At 39.9% G+C, this 20,836-nt stretch overlaps 1 protein-coding gene across 1 annotated transcript; it reads left to right on the top strand.

Annotated features, from left to right (window-relative positions):
* The first annotated feature begins 1,616 nt into the window (after window positions 1-1,616).
* Window positions 1,617-19,911, top strand: LOC109041173 (facilitated trehalose transporter Tret1). The gene is made up of 8 exons (XM_019057406.2): window positions 1,617-1,775; window positions 6,152-6,257; window positions 8,830-8,968; window positions 9,797-10,182; window positions 11,823-12,024; window positions 12,560-12,759; window positions 13,555-13,823; window positions 18,358-19,911. The coding sequence occupies exons 2-8, from the start codon at window positions 6,159-6,161 to the stop codon at window positions 18,635-18,637; spliced, it is 1,575 nt and encodes a 524-aa protein (XP_018912951.2). The 5' UTR covers window positions 1,617-1,775; window positions 6,152-6,158; the 3' UTR covers window positions 18,638-19,911.
* Window positions 19,912-20,836: the final 925 nt, after the last annotated feature.

The raw sequence follows: 20,836 nt of genomic DNA, 5'->3' as shown, positions 1-20,836 counted from the left end.
TCTAACATCCAATCGGATACGGATACTGTTGTGGAGCAGCAAGTCGCGTCGCGTCTGTGATCGAGCATTGATTCTGATTGGACATAGTAATCCATGAGTGATTCGCATGACTCTCCTAGTTGAACTGTGGAGTGAGGATGGGTAATGTATCAGGAAAACGGATTAGAGATTTCGTTCAATGGTGCAGCTTTCTGCATTCAATTTTCCTTCATTTAAGAGGGTAGGCAATATGCGCTCTCAAGAGTTTGATTAGTGGTATCAGAATATCTGGTCCTCTTTAAACGCGACACCAGTGCTTTTACCCTTCCCACTGTAATACGTAAACAGGAGAAAATGTACAACACACTTTTTACATGCATTTTGCACCCTTCTTCTTTCTCCTCTTTATTCTCATATTCCTCTTATAATTCAATTTATTTTTCTTTTCTTTACTGTCTTCTTCCTCTCCTTCTTTTCATATTCCTCCTCTTCTTCTTTCCACCCTCCTCCTCTTCTGTTCCTATCTCTCATTTCCCTTCTTTTATCTCTTCTTCTTATTCTGCTTCTTCTATTCAGCTCCCTCGGGTCTCCCACTTTTACTCTTCCTCTGTATGTTTATGCATATTCCTATACTATGTTGGTTTGATTCTTAAAAATTGATGCACTAAGTCACTAAATCTTAGTAGCATTTCCGAATGTGTTGCCAAGAAATCCATAATTGCAAATTATCTTTGAGCCATGACGTATCATCGCCCTTCGAACTTGAAAGCGCAACTGCTTTTTTTTTCTTATTAAACCCTATTTTCCGTATAATTTTATGCTTTTCAGAGCTCATGTGAATTTTGTCCAGAATCTGAGTGACACCTCAATGGCAGAATGGAGCGAAGCATTGCAAGTTTACGCCTCACGCCATCGCGCCTTCAATTTTGTGGATGCAACACGGGCATCCAAAAATCATGAATAGTTGCATCTTTGCGCCGTTATCAACGTGCGCCCATTTTCTCGCTCTACCTCTATATTGTGTTTGTGTGGTGCTATTGTAATATTCTCGTTTTTATTTTTTGTAGTAAATGTAGCAGTGCTTCAAGGGTTACGTGAGCAATACAACCGAAAATAGGAGAGACGTAATTGGGCCTCTTTTTTACATTTTCCCTCGAATCTGAGCGACACCTCGTGCGGAGTATTGCAAGTTCACGCCTCGCGCAATAGCGCCTACAGTTCTGTAGATGCAACACGGGCATCCAATAAGCACGAATAGTTGTATCTCTAAGCTGTCATCAAATCGCGTATGGGTGTATTTGATTTTTGAAATTTGCGAAAAGTTAAGGTTAAGTTTGCTCCAATTGGACTATGATGTATGTCCAAATCAATAATTATTTTGAAAACATCACAAAAAAACACATGGGTGGGAGAGGGAAGGGGGGAGGGAGGGGAGGGGGAGGGACAAGAAAGAACGTGAAAATTTGACCACCCAGTGGGCAATCTTTAGTGAGTGGATAACAGGTTTATACATCCTGCCAAGGAAGATTGTTCTCACCAAGAGACTTCCAAAATGACGCCACTGATTTCTATCTGCTCGAGTGTCTTCGCATGTTATCGAGGGTGGGAGGAATATAAAAATCAAATCAAAGAGACACTCCAGCGTGAGACTATTTGTCCTTTTTGTGGTGCGCTATCAGTTTTATCTGCTTTTAAACGTGAGTGGCTGCGATTTTACTCACTATTAGCCGCGGGCCGATCAACGCCATTGGGGACAGTGCCGAGACAGAAGTTGTGGTGCGTAGATAAAAGTCCAGGTAAAGTTCAAATTCATTTACATTATTACGACGTGACTTTGTTTACCTCTGACCTCGTGCCAGACTTGTCGGTTCCCAGACAATGGAACGTAACTCTATGCCCTGGTAGTAAAATTAACGCAAACAATTCATTTTTTGTTGCAAATATTATACGATGAAAATCCTGTCAGAAATTTTGCTACATTTTACTTGTAGCCACGAGAATAATCAGCGAAATTTCCAGTCATTAACTCCCTAAAGTTTTCTAGTAAAAACACAATTCACGAGTAGAAATTTTGCAACGTTTAAATGTAGTTACGTCTAGAGTCCCTTTAGTTACGTCCTCTCTCCCAGAAAACGACGAAGTTCGTCCGTCTATGCAAAAGGAGCGTCATTCAGCGGAAACTTATAATTAAGTTGAGTATAGGTAGTTATACCGGAGCCTAGCAGACCAGCCCAAAGACTTTTTGTTTCCCCGAGACAACTACAATTTTGCCGCCCTTGTGGTGGCTCCAGCTGGAAAAATTACACACCAAGGGGATCCGGGGAGCAGGCCCGCCACATCCCATCTCGGGCCCTGGTACCAATTTTCTGGCCCGGGCCCCTAGCACAGGGGGGGGGGGGGAGGGTCGGGGGGGCCTCCCCCGGGAAATTTTTGAAATTTTAAATCTATTTGGACGCATTATGAAGCTCTTATGATGGAGATTTTCCATCAATTCCTGCAGAATAATTACGCCTTTTTGTTTACTTTCAGCACCAAAAACTTTCGAATTGTTGCATTCAAAACATCTATAAATTTTTTTTTGAGGGGGCAGATGATAATTTTCAATTCTATGGGGAGCCGGGCCCCCCTGGACTCCCCTTTCGTACGTCTATGGCAAGGGAGTTAAGCCATTGAAGTCGAGGATGCCCAGAAAGGAGCCTCTTAGCATCCGACAACGGAAGAAAATGAAACACAGTTACTAAAAATATCATTCTACGTATACTCAAAATCTTGAAAATCTCTAAAAAAGTAAGAAAAATTTTATAGTGCCCTAGCGTGTTTTTGAAACTTTATTCACCTTTTGCGGAATTTTTAGGGTAATTTTTTCACTTTTCCCTACGAGACAAGGGTTACACATGAATTCGTAGTGGTTTGTCACCTGCGTCACGGGCCCCTCCAGGGCCCGGGCCCCGGTACCAAGTACCCCCCCCCCCCCCTTGTGGCGGGCCAGCCGGGGAGCATTAAGGGATCAAACAAGCAACGCCAATAGTAACAACAAAGACGGGAACAAACAAGGGGGATATTGTCAATAAATAATGTTTTCTTAGCTAGTTTTACTTGTTTGTTATCGCTTTTGCTTTTTTTAATTTATTTTTTTTTATTTTTTTTTTAAAAAAAAGCAAACAATTCCAAAGGCGCCTGTTTTTCTCTTTTCTTCCGAAATGATATTTGCTGTTCCTGGGCGATTGCCTAGGTTACCTACCCAGTAAATATGAGCGCGACAGCGGAGTGTTACACAAAAATTTTGGGACAATTCTGACCGGAGTTCATAGTTTCCTCAACAAAAACACGTAACTCTTTTTCAAAGTTGCAAAAAAGTGATTTACGTACTATGTCTTGATTGATATCTTTCGGTGAGAATTATTTTTTTATGTCAAATTAGACAGATACCTCGAGTAACTGCTCTTTTTAATTATTCGTGTTGCAAAATATTTCATTGGACTTGTAAATGACATCCAGAGCATGATACTTGTCATACATACATGTAAGCCCTAAAACATCCTTAATAAGGCACTTCAAAAATTACGCATATCCCTATGTGTCGCTTATTTTTTTTTATTTTTATGATACAGCAGTACATGATGTTGTGCTGCAAAAGAGCACAGACGCCTTAAGCAGACGTAATCATATATATTCATTTCCTATCTAAAAATAACTTAAAAACCCCTAAAAATTACGAATATACAATTAATCTGCCAAACGCTCGTTTTTCATTAAAGTTCGCTCTACTCATAAAGAAGTGGGCTGTATAGCAGGGTAGCGGCCGCTATGTGGCAGATCAATGGTAAAATTAAGGAAAGGGAGCGAAGCGAAAAATTTATCTCTGTTTGTTAGGGTGCAAACCTCCAACTACATCAAGCTCTGTAATATAAAATCATAAGAGTAACACGAGGCTCAAGCGCCTCAGCAGGTTGGACCGTAAAGCAGTCGGGGACATATGCTCCCAGGTTCTATTTTAATGCCGATGAACCGTTTCTATTTTAACTTTTGCAATTTCTCAAAATGTTTGTACATTGTAAAAGTATTTTTTTTTTAAAAAAAACGAATGCTTGCCCAACAATATAATTTTCTTGAAAATATTATAAGGAAAACTATTTTGAACTGTCTTGATTGAGAGACTTTTTGTGTTGGCATATAGTATCGATTAAAGAAAGACCTAAAAAGTGTCCCTTACATGAGTTTTTTTAAGAAAATAATTCGCAGTATGGTACATTATTAAGTTTAGATGGAGTTTGCGATTTCATAGCAGCACTTACGCTAAAATTCGGTGTCAAAGGAAATTTTCCGAGGAGTTTTCATGTAAACAAATGATTAAAGCAGGGATATTCGCCCTTTTTATTTAAAGTTTTCTTGGAACAGGTTTTAAGGGAACGGGAAAGGAAGTTTTCTGGCATTGGCGTTCTCGTAAATGTGATAGACACCCTTTTCACTTTGTGCTTTGCTGATGACCAAGTGGTTATTGCTCAGGATGCTGCAGAAGATGCGGAGTACATGGCTCGAAAGTTAGTCGTCGAATATCGGAAGTAGGGCGTAGAAGTCAGCATTCGGAAAACAGAAAAGTTGACGGTGGGATGCGATTAGCAAAGCATAGAGTCACAGGATGGCTAGGAAATCAGAGGTTCTAAACATTACAAGAACCTAGGTGTGCGCTTAACATCAGATGGCAAATTGGACCTGGCAATCAAAGATCTTAATCTTAGGGGAAGACAGTCATTAGAATGATAAATGGTATTCTTTGGGACCAGCGGGCCGATTATTGAAACTGATAGACAAAGCGATAGACAAAGAAGACACAGGGAGTATAGAGCGATCCTATTGGTTGACATGGTTGGTTCTTATAGACTAAGGAAGAAAATGATGGACTAACTGTCGGGTCTTTGGTGGGTTGCCGTTAGTCAGTCCATTACCTACCTCCTATGTCCGTTGCCACCACCCGCTTCCACCAATAGGATCCCTAGAAGGAAATAAAGTCTCGGCGATTGTATGTGCAAGTGTTTGCACAGTACATTTAGCATGCAATTTTAAAACTTTTTAAAGGTTTATTGAAATTAGATCCCTTTCACGTTTTGGTTCGATCATGATTGGATTCGAAACTACGAGCTTCATTAAAGATTTCTCTTTCTAGATGTTTCTGACCATCAGAAAATCGTTTTTCAATTGGCTTGTTGTACCTCTCTACTCGTAGACTTCGATTAATCTAAGATGTCCCCATATGTAGTGAACTTGTGCAAATAAAGCACCGCTTCCACTTCTGTCTCATCTAAAGGACAGCACTTGTATGTCCAGTTTTACAACGCATTCGTTTGGTATCTTGACAGGAGGGTAACAATCACTTCAAATTTATCTCCGGCGCCAGCTGAGGATACTCATCCTCTTTCGCTCAAGTTGCCGAGATAATTTTGCAAATATAATACACAAAAACATATTTTGACACGGATTTGTCGAATTTTATATCAAGATGAGTTGAGAGCACTGTACTATTAACCTCTTCAGTAAATACACCTTAACGATAAGCAAGTTTTTATGGTACCTATCTTAAGGGTTTGAATTTTGATCATTTGAAGCACAAGCTCTCCACTGGAAGAAAAAAAAATCTGTCAACTCAAAAAGAAAATTAAATTGAAAAAAACGAACCAAAAGCAAATTTACAACCGTTTGAGAATAAATGAAGAAAGTTTGTAACATTTCAGTACAATTTGGTCCATCTGACTTTCAAGTTCTCGTTAAATTTAAAGAAAACACTTTGAAAATGTTTCGTTCTTGAGTGCACATTATTAAAAAGAGAGCAATTAATATGGCGTAAGGGATTATGCACCGCCGTGATTTCTTCCATCTTGGTTCTATCCATGATTTACGTAAAGCAAACGGAGCAAACGTGAATATCACTGATTGATGAAACGATGAAACCAAGGTGGTCGAAACCATGGCATGCACTACCGCGGTCTATGACGTCATGCACCGCGTTTTTCAATGAGCGATATCTCCGTCTTAATTGGACGAGGAAACTTGTCGGTTAGACGGATCTAATTGTTTTTGCATATTCTAAGCTTAGACCATCAGAACACGATGCTGTGACATGCAACTGACCTATTCAACTAGGTACTGATCATATTGATGCTTATTTTTGTTACAGGGCCACTATGAGCGAAAAAGAGAAGCTGCACTCAACAGAAAAAGTGTATAAGCCGTGCGAATATTCGACGGAAAACACTGGTAATTTCAAGTCTAATCTTGCTCAGGTGAGTGCCTGCTGAAAAATACTCGCAGGGCATTTTTAGCGTAAAATACGAGAATAACACATTCACCTTGAATCTGACGGCTGATGCCTCTTCAAATAATCTTTCATGGGATGCTTATTTTTGCAGAGATATTTCGAACTGTTGCTCCAAGTGGCTTTGCTCAATCTTCATGCTTTAATTTTGGATGCTGTTTACCAATTTTGTTTGAACCAAATCTATAATTGTTATCTATTATTAAATCCAAGTATTTTTTTATTCGAACTCCTATCGATAAATAACGTAAAGCCTTTACTTCAAACATTTAGTGCGTATAAGGAGTTGTGTCAATCGATGGGACTCTGCCAGAGCATAATCTCATTTATTTAAGTGGATGTAAATTACCTCGATTTTGCATTGATCCCTTCCTTTAAGGTTTTTTTTTTTTTTTTTTTTTTTTTTTTTTTTTTTTTTTTTTTTAACGAATATCAACCTGATTTGTTTCTGTATAGAATCCTATACTAACACTAAGAATACTTTATAAATGTTATAGAGCTTCCTAAATTCGATAAATAAAAAATAAGTTTAAAAGAAGACAGTTACCACATATAAACTGACTTATTCAAGCAATTCAGGCATTGATTTAGTGTAAATTCACCTTAAAAGTAAGGTAGAACTTAATGAGAAGAAAGAGTTATCCGCAAAATTAACTTCGTCGTGATCTCCGGGAAAGTGATGAAAAATGAAAATGAATGGCTAAAATGCACTCTTAATGTTTTGTTGGGGAAGAAGTTTGGAGAAAAAAAATAAGAATTGCCCCAATATTTCAATTTTGCTTCCATTTTCTCTCTTCCTTAGTTAGTTGAAATCGAATTCGTTTCCTGAAGCACTCTCTGGAGGGTGGAGAATAATCAATGAGCCTTTTATGCGTCTACTCCTGAAAAAACCTTTAAAAAATTACCAATTCTCACTGTTCGTTTGCGCATTCTGTCGGAACGAAAGTTGACGAACCATGTTTACCATAAGAGTTTGAGCGATGAGCGATACTTTCATCATTTTCAAGCCTACGATGAATCTGTATCGATCCATTCTCACTGGTCTCTCAGGCCACCACTCATGGACTCTCAATTTTGAAGTGCACCAGTATGTCTCATCACAAATATGCCTCGTCGTAAGAATCACGCGTAGATGGACTTGCTCTTAACTCTTCAAATTGATGTCCGCACTTGACAGATTGTTGTGACAACTTGACATTTTTTTCCCCCCCATTTTACTTACTTTTCAAGAAAGCTGCGGCTCCTCTTCACCACTCGGAGGAAAAATAAAAAAAAACGGGAAAGGGAGAGATACTCAAAGCAGAACAGCCGAGATTTTTTTTTACATGTATTTCGAAAAACATTGAACACTTAGATAAGCAATTAAAGTAACATACTTGCATTCCGTTGCAACAGGAATCCGCAGTCATTTCAAAGCGCAAAGATTTGAAACACTCAGTAAAAAGGGTCTAATTCAGGCAAACGCTTTACTTCTAAAACCATACTGACCGATCATTCGGACTCGTTAAAATATCACGTGAGTAAAAAGGCTCTGTTCCATAGAATGACTTTTTTTGGGTCCAACAAACAACTCCACGGGAATAGAATCCCAGGTTGGCTCGCTGAATCTCGCTCACAGTCGGATGATTAAACTAATGGACTTTCGCCAGAACATATGGAGTCTACTACTCGGCTTTATTTATACGAATGATTAAAATACGCCCGCAGTACACTTGCAAAGAGCTGAAGGCGCACTACATGCAACTATACGTGCTTTCAGGATGCCCGTAGTGCATATGCGAAATATTGAAGGCGCACAGGCACTGGTTTTCTTGATGAAAACGTCCGAATGCAAGTATGCATTCTCTACGAATGTCCACAGAGCATGTCGACGGTGAAACCACCAGACTCCAGACCACGTTTCTTGGTTTGTGACGTTGTAGACATCCTGTAATATCATATTATCAGCTTTCCATTTAAGAAATGAACCACATATTACTAATATGTAGTTCATTTCTTAAATGGAAAGCTTCTCAACTGCAGTTCTTGAAAACTTCCGTGTTTTCTTTCTGTCCGAAAATATCTCTGTGAAAATTTCAACAAATGATATTGATTTGGTCTCCCTCAAAAACTAAAATTGGAACGATTTTTAAACACCGCAAATGAGATCCGTGGTCAGGTAGTTTCACAGTCGATATTAAAGGGGAAAAAAAACAAAAAAAAAAAACTTGTTGAATGCTTATTGAAGAAGCATTCACTGGTAAAAAAAACCTCTTGGACCAATGCCGCATTGCATTGACTTAAGAGTGCAGTTTCTTGTCGCCGGATTTAAGAGTCTTGAACTCTTGTTTCAAGCGGATTTTGCGTTGATTCAAGCGGATTTTGCATTGATTCAAGCGGATTTTGCATTGAAACAAGAGTCCAGACTTTTAAATCCGGCGACAAGAAACTGCACTCTTGAACCAAGAGGTTTTTTTTTACCAGTGTTGGTTCCTTTGACATGCTGAATATCACTGCGGTTACCTGCTTCTGTAATGGTGATATTTCTTGTTTGATTTTAGTTCTACGTGACGTGTGTAGAATGCATTTTCTTGATTTCGCTTGGGATGCAATACGTGATGCCGACGATTGTCGTGGGAGCGCTTCATAACAAAGTCGGCGATAGCATGGCCCTGGACGACGCCACTGCGTCCTGGATCGGTGAGTCCATCTCTTTCTGAGTAAACTTAAGATTTTATTTGCGATGCAAAGGTAATGATACGCAGATAAAACTGCCATTAAGATTAACCTGACCATTTTAACAATATCCTAAGTACATTTCTGAAATGTTGCGATGGATGTCTTGCTACTATTAGTAGGTATAAGTTGACCCCCTAATTTTCATTTCTCGTCACAGTTCTGTTGTTCTGCCGTTCTACCGGGCCGATTATCATTATTTCTGCGGCTATTGACAGCTAGATGAGCCCGCCCTATTCAGATTTTGGAAATATGACCCAGATGTAAATCCTCCCGTTCAAACTGTGTAAAAATTCATTTTTGCCACAATTCATTCTAAAGATCCGCACTGGCCTAATTTTCATGATATTTGCGGCTATCGATAGGAGGTGGCCCTTTAGATAAACCCGCCCCATCAATGGCGTAGCTAGGAAAATTTTTAAGGGGGGGGGGGATCCATTAAGAAAAGTGACGGTAAATTTGCATTATTTTGTGTAAACGCATTTTATGTATGCCTTCCAAAAGTAAAAAAAAATGTTCATTTAACGAGGCTAAGGGGTGGGGAGTAGTCCAGACCCCCTTGACACCCCCCTCCTTATCTACACCACTTCGCCCCATTTAGGTTTATTCACGAGAGACCGCGGAATATGGTCTAGAGAGTGCTTGGGTCACGTACCCCAAGTAACCTACATATTAGGGGTACGTTCCCTGACTGCTTCGCGGTCCAACCCCTAGCGCCTCGCGAATCAGGCGTTATGCATCACGCGTTACTCATATGATTTCATACTACAGAGTAAGTTTTGCTTGTAACAGGTAGCATCCTATACTTCTGCCAGCCTCTGGGGAGCGTAACCTCAGGGTTCCTATCGGAGCGGTTCGGGCGGAAGGGTGCCATGATGCTGGTGAACGTTCCCTTCGTAGCCGGCTGGATCCTGCTCTACTACGCGACCTCGGTGCAGGGGCTCTGCATCGCGACGCTGACCATGGGCCTGGGCATCGGCTTCTGCGAGGCCCCGATCGCCGCCTACATCGGCGAGATGAGCCAGCCCCACCTCCGCGGGATCTTCACCGCCATGACCACCGCCGCCTGCCAGCTCGGCAACTTCATCGAGCTCTTCGTCGGATCCGTCTTCGACTGGCGCACCTCCGCCCTCATCAGCGCTGTCGTCCCCCTCATCTCGCTCATCTCGTTTACCACCGTAAGCCACCTTATCGTAGTTCCGTCACAACTTTGGACGAGGATCCTTAGATTTGTCACAATGCATTCTCGATAAGAGGTGCCGTCAAATAAGTTGACCATTGTTTACTGTCGGATTGCAAGAATCCGTCTCATGATCGTATAAAAAAAAACCACTTATCAGCGGACTGATTATTGAAATTGATAGACAAAGCGATAGACAGAGGACATAGGGAGTATGGAGCGATCTTATTGGTTGCAACTGGTGGTTCTTACAAACTGAGAGGGAAAATGATGGACCAACTGTCTAGTCTCTTGTCAGTTGCTGATAGTTAGTCTATTACTTACCTCCTTTGTCCATTGCAACCATACGCTTCCACCAATAGGATCTCACCATATCCCTTCTCTCTTCTTTGTCTATAGCTTTGTCCATCAATTTCAATAATCGGCCCGCAGTTATGATTTGCGACTTTTATGTGGTTGTGATTTGTGTGTGACTAAAAAAGCATAATGTTACAAGGTTTGAAAGTATTAAAAACTTATCTAAGCTTGTGTTCTTGCTTCTGCGAGAGTTGGATGTTTTCATGTGGATTTTAGTGATGCAAAAAAGCTTGCAAACCGTAAAAAGTAAACAATGGTCAACTTATCTGACGACACCTCTACTCGCTACAGTCAGCTTATATGAAATGATGACCCCTAGAACTTTGGGAGGGGAGAGGGGGAGGGCTGTAGCCCCCTTAAAAAGCTGTTTTGGAAAAAATTGCATTACAGAAAAATGATCATATCATGATGATTGGTTCATAAACTGACATTTTGATGGGGGAGGGGGGGTATGACACATATAGTAGCTATAATCTACCAACAGTTAATTGAAGAGGTGGTGATACAGGGAACTGAACGCCTTTAATCCACCTTCAGGTAAATCTATTGCGGATAAAAAAAAAACTAAGATCAAGATCCCAAATAAATTCTGCTAAAATTCTGATTTCACTTAAAATTTCTGGCAAAAAGAGATCCATTACGTTTAGAAGTACATTCTAGCTGTTTCCTCCCAAAATAGTTGACTTTGTTAAACCTGAGTCAAAGCTGAAAGTCTCCCAATGAACAAATCAACTTGTTGATTTGACTCTGTAGACAAGAACAATATTGCGTGTCAGGCTGTTTTTGCTTCATTTTAGGATTTGCAAAATATATTTTTTGGGAGAAAATAACTAAAATGGACCGAGTTTAACAGAAGGACACCAAGTCGCATCAAGCCCCAACCGAGAAAAAGAGGTTTGAAGTTTTATACATCCGTAAGCCTCTATATGTTAAGAAAATATTTCAACTTTTCATGTTGAATGTAATTTTTCTCGACTTTCAATTTTTCGCAGAGGGAAATTCACTCGTTAAATACATGACAACTCTCAATTCATCTTTCTTTTCAAAATGTCACCAGTCGTGTCTGTTAAACTCGGTCCAAATGTGCATTTGGAAATTTCTACGTGCATACTCATATTTTGGACTGTGTATGCTGAAAGGAGCTATGTTGCACGGAAACCCTATATGCACATAGTTCCTTTCAGCATAATTACATTAATCGAGTGGGAATTTTATTTTCAAAGTTGGTACATCTTAACGGCAAACACTTTGAGAGAGAAATAAAATGGAACTTATTTTCAGATCCCTGAGTCTCCTGTATGGCTCATAACCAAAGGGAAAATGGAAGAAGCGCAAAAGGCACTTGGGTGGCTGCGAGGCTTTTTGGAGCCACATCACGTTCAAAAAGAATTCGATGAGATGGTCCGCTACGCTAGGATGTCGAACACCTTATCAAGTGAACCGGGAGAAAACTTCAGTGAAAAAATTCCACTTGACAGTGAGAGTGAGTGCCGCAAAAATCTTCACATTACAACATTACTACATTTTATCGGTAACATTTATTCAATGGGTCAGTTTCGGTCTGCCCTGCTGAGGAAGAACGCCGTATGAACATTCGAGAGTTGCCAAATTTCCTGCAATAAAATGTGTATTTTGGAGGAAAGTTATAAATATTTTTCCTTGAAACTTTCAGGAATTTCAGAACAAAATACGAACAAAGTTCTCTTAAAATTTGAAAGGAAAATATTCATAAGTTTACCAAGAAATTCGTGTTTTATTAAAAGAAATTTGGCAACGCCTACAGGTTCATACGGCGTTTTCCCTAAATGCGGTAGCGCTGGTCACAGAATCGTGATTTGATGCTTGATTCTTGTAGGAGTAAGGGACTTTATCAGAGGTTATTCTTTAAACTCAAGTATGGCCATGCAGCGGCCAGGGAAATAGAGTTGAGACTCTTCAATATAAAAATTCGTTCCAATTGAGAGTTTTATCAATGTTTATTCGTTCACATTTGTTTAATTATTTTTTTTTTCCTGCAGAGATCCCGATAAAAGAAGTATCTGACGGCTTTTTCAAACAACGATATAGAGAATTGACAAATCCAAAGCTCTTTCTGCCACTTCGAATGATTTTCATCACATTTTTCTTCACTCAAACTGCCAGTCTAGCACCATTCAGAGCTTATTTCGTCAGAATACTTGACCAGTTTTGGTTTCCGATTCAATCAAGATGGGTTTTGGTAAGAATAATATTTTCAAATTTTTTGGTCTTATCACCTATTAATCATCTCTGACTCAACCCGCGGAAAAGTGAAAGGCATTTTAGCCCCCTGTATGGAGAGAGGTTCGAGGAGCCTTTCTTAGAAATTTTTGGATACTGACTCAAATTTATATGTATTTTAAGGCCGCATCGACAAAATTTTGCAGATTTTGTGCGTCTTGGTGCCAGATTCTGACCTAAGTTCTTTCATGGAACTTGTAAAATTTGAGGAAAAATTATTACCTATTTGAGCAACTTTTTTGTGATCTTACCATGAGAAAAATATAATTTTTTTAGGTTGGAGCCCTGGGACGATCCTCTAGTCACCCCTTCCCCAAATCCAGCCATGCGTTCCAGTTCTGATTCAATTACCCATTTTTTCCCCTGTGGACTGAAATTCCATTTCTCGTAAATAGTCGCACAGCATATGAGGACTTATTATATGTAACAATGGCGGATGTGAAAAATTACCTTTTTGAAACACGCTCAAAAAACTGTTTCGGCATCGAGAAAATCTTGAGAAAATACTTGTGATGTGATCTTCGAGATCTGTTCATTACGCCAGAGGCAAACATATTACATTTTTGTGTGACCAAAACAGTTTTTTAAGCTTGTTTCGAAAATGTAATTTTTTACATCCGCTATTGCTATAGATAAGGCCTCATATACATATACATTTCACTTTTATTTGTGTAATTAAAATTTTCCCTGGTTTCTCATTCCGGCAATGCTTCATCTGAGCTGCAGATGGCTAAAAGACATTTAACTTCCTCAGGTAATGACAGGAGCAACTGCGTTCATCGGCTCGGTGACAGCCATATTCATCTTGCAAAAGACCGGAAAAAGACGGTTGATGCTCTTCTCGATGGCGGTCAACTTGTTAACCACGTTCATCCTGGCGATTTATGCCACTTTCTTCACACACACGGTAGACATGACCGTATCCTGGATTCTCATCGTCACATTCGGCATCAGCTACTTTGTCGGTTCCCTCGGGATCAATAACATCCCGTGGATGATGCTCTGCGAGGTATTTCCTGTCCGGTAAGTCTACTCATTAAAAATAAGTCACCCATTTCCAGAGACAGATCAAGGTCCTCTAATAATCATTGCTCCTACGACGTAAGAGCGTATCTCAATGTCTACGTGAGCCCTGTTTTACGTATAAATCCATGTTTTCTAGGGCTCATGCAGAAATAAATGTACGCCCTCACGCCAGAGAAGCGATGGTACACAGGGTGCCCCAGAGTTAAACGGCCATACTGCATGAGCGTGTCCTATGGGTAATAATAAGGCATTTTTCTTTCCGTTTTTTTTCCAAATTGCCTTGAATAAGCTACGCTCCTCACCATAATTTTTCTTAAAAAAGCATGGTTTTTTTCTGAATTTTGGCAACGGTTGAACAATGAAACGGCTGAAACTCACGAAAAAGGGGTAGCCCTATATCAATTGGACGTATTTATGCGAAAAGGAGATATGTGGAAGTGGTAAGATGGGGTGTGCTCGTTAGTGGTCGGGCCATAAGAATGAATGGGGAATATAAAGCGCCAGTGACGTCAGCGACGATGACGGGAGCAACGATGCCCGGCAGCGTGGTCTTTAACTCATGAGCCCTGTCCACAACGCTCTCTTGCCATGCCCGCGGCTCATGAGTTAGCATATTTTGGCGTTTAGCTCCTTTTGATTTAATGTCAAATCCCGCTTCTCAATTTTCACAAAAGGAGCTATATCCACTTTTACATTGTTTCTTATGACCCAACTAACGAGCACACCCCATCTTTCCACTTGCACATATCTCCTTTTAGCATAAATACGTCCAATTTTTAGCGCTGTATTTATTCATGGCCTCAAAACTATGGATGTCTCAAATTGAAGGGAGTTTTGGAGGTTTTGGTTTTTTTCGAACAAAAACTCAGAGTAATGACCCTGACATCAAATACCATATAACTTAGCCGAAATATCTCAAATGGGCCTGTTGCAAACTTTTGCTAGAGCAAAAATAAGAGTTGTTTCTTATAGATAATGCCTCAAAAATCACGATGAGCGCATCGGCAAAGTCTGAAATGCACTCATAACTTCACAATCTGCGTAAGAAATTTGCGTTTTTTCAAGCTTCCCGCTTCAAAAACGATACTACGGCATAGGTGAACATTTTGTTAGAGGAGTCGCTCCATCGTCGGCGATATTCATCATGGCCGACGCTTGCACGCAGTTCCGCGCGTAATTCAAGGAGAGTTCAAGGTCAATCAATTCGGGCGTGGAAAATATGAACGTTAACACACCGATTGTTATCTGGTCTAATCCAGTTCAGGTGTTATCTCGTCCCATCAAACGTGTTTTGGCGGATTGGCGTCGGCTATGATGATTATTGTCGACAATGAAACGACTCCTCTTACAAAATGTTCACCTGTGCCGTAGTATCGTTTTTGAAGCGGGAAGCTCAAAAAACCGCAAATTTCTTACGCAGTTTGTGAAGTTATGAGTGCATTTCAGAGTTTGCCGATGCGCTCATCGTGATTTTTGAGGCATTATCTATAAGAAACAACTCTTAGTTTTGCTCTAGCAAAAGTTTGCAACAGGTCCATTCTTTCCTCAGCAGAAAATTTGGTTAGTTCGCACTGAACTTTTTCAAATTTTCCGCCCCCGCTGGCAGTTCTACTTTGTCGGAGCAATCAGATTTGCCCAAAGAGTGTCACAAGAAAATCTGACTTAAATAACAAACGATCTTGATATTTCCTCAACATCTATCTCACGTATAATTACATTAGGTTAAAATCATTCATTTTCAAACTGCAAAGAAAGACGGAGAAAGCAAATCCTTGAAACGTATTAGAACCAAACCGTAAAAAAAACTTTTTGCGAAACTGTTTGAGTGTGTGTACGCGTGTAATATGTGTGTGATTTGTTATCATCTAAGAAGAAAAATAAGCTTTTGCTCTCTCATCCCCTTTCTCTCCCCTTATCTTGCCTCTTTTCTTATTTGCAACGACACGAATTCACAGGGATAAAACATGCGTCATATTATTATTTTGTCTGAACTTTCTCACGCGATGGCACATGTTCCTCCGGATACAAAATAAGTTTCGAAGTAAATATTTTTGGACGTAATGGAGGTTATTCTATATATTTACTCATTTTTCACTCTTCGAGTGGCTGCATGCATGATGCACAATTGATCACACTGATTAAATCACACTTCTCACTTAATTGCTGCGAGATCTAGTGCGTATTAGTGGTGACTCCGCATTCTGCGACAAAGAAGCTATCAAGTCGAGTGTTTTGCTGCTGTGCCACGAGGTACAATAGTAAGTAGCTAATGTGCAGCATGAGCCCTGGTTGGCACGTTTTCTTATGTGCTTGAGGGCTCAACCCGAAACAGACTCTCTACTGTCTCTTGCGGCGAGCAGTTGACATCAGTCGACTGAGCCGCCTTGCGTCGCAGCGAGCTAAAATGTAAGCATGGCGTCTTCACTTGACTCTTCTGGAATATTTTCACTTCACGAATAAGCTACGAGTGCTATTAATCGCTGAGCAAATTTGCCTCTCCAGAATCCTATTCCAATCGTATTGCTCTGCTTTAATAAAAATAAGAAGAAAATAGTATCTGATACGTGGAGTGTTACTTGAGTGTTGACTGAACTGATCTAAAAGTGTAGAGAAGAATGTGGAGATCGATGAAAAACCAAGTTGGATGCCGTCACTACACCGTTTCCCTCCTGAAGGAACGTAACTTCATTCCAATGTTGCCAAATTCCACCTCTCAAATTGCTTTCTTACCAGCGGACCGATTATTGAAACTGATAGACAAAGCGATAGACAAAGATGACATAGGGGGTATAAAGCAATTCTATTGGTTGAAATGGGTGGTTCTCATCGACTAAGGGGGAAAATGATAGACTAACTGTCGGGTTTCTCGTGGGTTGCCGTTACTTAGTCGATTACCTACCTCCTTTGTCCATTGCAACAACCCGTTTCCACCAATAGGATCCCTCCAAATCCCTTTTGTCGTCTTTGTCTATCGCTTTATCTATCAGTTTCAATAATCGGTCCGCAGGAGGGCATTTGGAATTTCTAACTGGAAAGTCTATTAGTTTTTCGTCTGATCTCATGCAAAAATCGGTAGAATTTGAGACAAAGATTGCATCGATGCATTCTTGTGAAGAATTGAATCGTTTCAGTCAATTTTGCAACCTTGGAATGGAGTTAAGTTCCTTCGCCTGGAAAACGACGACTTTTCCAACACGATCCGACTATGATACTCGAATGAAAGCAGTGTGATTCTGGAGCCCAGGCAAATTATATCATTAAATAAGATGTTAGTGTTAAAACTGCCGTCCAAAGTAAGAACGCCGTATCTCCATTCGACGTTTTTTCGATTGTTCTCTGATAACATTCTGTTTTACGAGAAAACTAGCAAATATTCATCACTCATTTTTTCGAGTCGATTTTGGCATACCATTAAAAACTCAAAATTATAAGAATGAAGCCTCGTCACACATGGATTTTCTTGTATTAGAGCAGTATGTGTGGACAGGCCCGCCACATCCTATCTCGGGCCCTGGTGCCAATTTTCTGGCCCGGGCCCCTAGCACAGGGGGGAGGGGGGGTCCGGGGGGCCTCCCCGGGAAATTTTTGAAATTTTAAATCTATTTGGACACATTATGAAGCTCTTATGATGGAGATTTTCCATCAATTTCTGCAGAAAAATTACGCCTTTTTGTTTACTTTCACCACCAAAAACTTTCGAATTGTTGCATTCAAAACATCCATAAATTTTTTTTGAGGGGGCAGATGATAATTTTCAATTCTATGAGGAGCCGGGCCCCCCTGGACTCCCCTTTCGTACGTGTATGGCAAGGAAGTTAAGCCATTGAAGTCGAGGATGCCCAGAAAGGAGCCTCTTAGCATCCGACAACGGAAGAAAATGAAACACAGTTACTAAAAATATCATTCCACATATACTCAAAATCTTGAAAATCTCTAAAAAAGTAAGAAAAATTTTATAGTGCCCTAGCGTGTTTTGGAAACTTTATCCACCTTTTGCGGAATTTTTAGGGTAATTTTTTTACTTTTCCCTACGAGACAAGGATTACACATGAATTCGTAGTGGTTTGTCACCTGCGTCACGGGCCCCTCCAGGGCCCGGGCCCCGGTACCAAGGACCCAGTATCCCCCCCCCCCTTGTGGCGGGCCTGTGTGTGGAAGAAAAATACCACATTTGTAATGGAGTTACGGCGTTTATGCTGTGGGAGGCAGAAATTCTTATCTCTAGTGGCCTGGTTACACGCTCAAATTTCCGTCAAATTCCGATCAAAATGATGACCAAGATGGCGGTCGAGAGTTATATAGATTGAAATAAGCATGAAATAAGCACGGTTGTGTGGAAATCAGATGAAGGATGAGCCCCACAGCTCCATCATCTACCAAATCAAATTTTTGCACGCCGCAGAAATTTGATGGTAGATGGTGCGCACCAGTCACCATTTCATTGGAAATTGATGGAAATTTGAGCGTGTAACCAGCACACAATGCCGTTATACTGTAATCACTAATTTTCTACGTGTGTTTCTTCCCGCAGAGCGCGTGGCATCGCTTCCGGTCTTTCAGCAGCTTGGTCGTATTTCGTGCAGTTCGTCATGACCAAGACTTTCCTCCAGACGGAATCTTTGATCGGGCTCAGTGGAATGTTCTACATGTATGCGCTGATCAGTGTAGGTGCATGCATCTACACGTACCTGTGCGTACCCGAAACCGAGGGCAAATCACTGGAGCTTATTGAGACGTACTTCACGAAGAACTGCGACAGGAAACAGAAATTCAGGATGCTCAAGCGGGGAAGGAATCCTTCGAAAGCCTAAGGACGCTTTCCAAGTCTAGTTGAAAAGTCCAATCGAAATTCTCAAAAATTGGCAACACAGTCTCGACTCCATTTAAATCTACGTAAAACGATCGATTTTTAGAATGGATTTAAAAGGAGGAATAGTGGTGTTGCCAATTAATTAAAATCGCCAATGATGCAGTCTGATCTTAGATAAGGTACAATTTTGGAGCCACCGTGCACCTTGGCATGGTTTCAACGGAACGGTGTTGAAACAGAGATGAGTCTGCGTAATAACCGATGTGGTAGAATGGAGCTATGAAGGGTTGCAGTTTAAGAGCCGAAGAAAATGACCAGTACAATAAGATAAGAGTGAATAGCGTAATTGGCAAACTGGGTAAATGCATGAACTTGCTGAGCAAGTTTTCGGAAAAACTGAACCATTAGTTAATTTGAGAGAGTAGTATACGAAAATAAGGAATTCCACTCCAAAATTACATGGGCCTTACGGGAGAAAAATAACACGCGTTTTCATGGAGTAATCCGGCCTCCTGTTTTACATGTGAGTATTACAGGGGGCCGGATTTCTCCATAAGAACGCGTGTTATTTTCCCCCCATAAGGCCCATGTGATTTTGGAGTCGTAATCCTTATTTTCGCACTACTTGAGAGGAGCAATCGAGAGAACTCACGTGTAATTTTTTTAGGTTGATTGACTAGACTGACCTTTGAGTTGAATGTAAGCGTCAGCGTATATGCTGCTACTCATACTTGCTAAAAATATGTGACTGTATGTCGAACTATTCATTATTAAGATAGTAAATTACGTGATATTTTATTTCCTTATGATACCTGATGCACTGGTGTGCATAAATTAAAATGACATGCAAGTATAGAAGCAAAATATATAATTATTACTACCACTAATAAATGAAAAAAATACCAATTAAAAAAGAATTTTGTGATTAACACATGACAGAAATAGAAAATAGGTTCGAAAAAATAAAGTCAATTTTAGTTTATTCAATTAACTTAGTGTATGGTGCAAGAGGTTTTCTCTTCTTTTTTTCGTTAAACTTAAAGACAAAAACTGTCAAGATAATTAACGCGAGGATTCGGATAATGGTCAGGGAGAATGTGTTTTAAAAGATAAAAAAGTCTAATGCTTAAGCTGTGATACACGAATCACCATACTGCGAAAAACTCCAAAACTCAACACCATCTAGGGAGGCATACAAATTATTTTATCTTGTAAAAATGTATAATATTTGTACTTGTGGTATAATTGTAAATAAAACTTTTGATATGAATTGTACTTGAAGTTTTAATGAATTATAAACATTTCGTTTGAAAAATACCTCTGAAATGGTACAGGGATAAAATGACAAGATCCAGGCATGAATAAAACAGCCAGGATGCCGTCAATATTTTGTCTTTACAACACCAATAAGCACGAATATTTGCGTTAAAATCACACCATTGATGCCACATCCGCCAACAATAAACAAAGATACGTTCTGTATTCTTGGAGGATTCTTGATTTTAGGGTGAGTCATCTGATCCAAATAAGAGAGAAGATCATTAAAAATTAAAACAACTATACATTTTCTAACGGCTCAGAAATTTTTAAGGAATGGGTATATACCTTAATCATTCGGTTTTTTTTCACCGGATCTACTATATGAATATCTTTGACGGTGCAAATAAAAGAACCTTAAATAAAGTCTGTTGACTGTAAGTTTAAAGGCCTGATGGTATGGTTTTGAAGTACCTAACGAGAATGGCTCTGATTAAAAAAAAAAGAATGGATCTGAAAAAGTTTTTTTAATTGATGCACATATACTCATTAGTATAACTTGCGAAAGACCGAATGAGGCAAGGAGGGAGGAATAACAAAAAATTAAGTATTAAGAAGTGTGCGAGAGACAACGCTGCGATGCGATGATGGACGTGACATTAATGATAAAGCCTGGATACAACTATACGCACTCTTCGGTTGTTCGTGTTGCATAGCCTAAAAATTGAAGGCGTCCTGGCTGTATCATATGCTTCCAAACTCAGATGTCAATTTCAGAGCCATTTCTATCCCTGTTACAGCTGCTGTTTCACTCTCAAGTCATCTCAATTAAGTCGCCTTGAGTCAAGTGAATTATTTGCCTCATTTTATTTTCTGGCTGAATTTATTTTATATTCCTAAAATTCTGACGATTGAAATGAATATAAAACGCTTTTTTGAAACC

This window comes from Bemisia tabaci, chromosome 1 (assembly GCF_918797505.1).
Source record: "Bemisia tabaci chromosome 1, PGI_BMITA_v3".
Classification (NCBI taxonomy): domain Eukaryota; kingdom Metazoa; phylum Arthropoda; class Insecta; order Hemiptera; family Aleyrodidae; genus Bemisia; species Bemisia tabaci.
This window is presented reverse-complemented; position numbering and strand designations above follow the sequence as displayed.

Bases quoted from the DNA above. Each gene is read 5' to 3' on its own strand.
- LOC109041173 (XM_019057406.2), top strand. From the start codon at position 6,159: ATGAGCGAAAAAGAGAAGCTGCACTCAACAGAAAAAGTGTATAAGCCG. The intron at 6,258-8,829 runs GTGAGTGCCTGC...GTTTGATTTTAG, and splicing joins TCAAGTCTAATCTTGCTCAG to TTCTACGTGACGTGTGTAGA. The intron at 13,824-18,357 runs GTAAGTCTACTC...TTCTTCCCGCAG, and splicing joins TGCGAGGTATTTCCTGTCCG to AGCGCGTGGCATCGCTTCCG.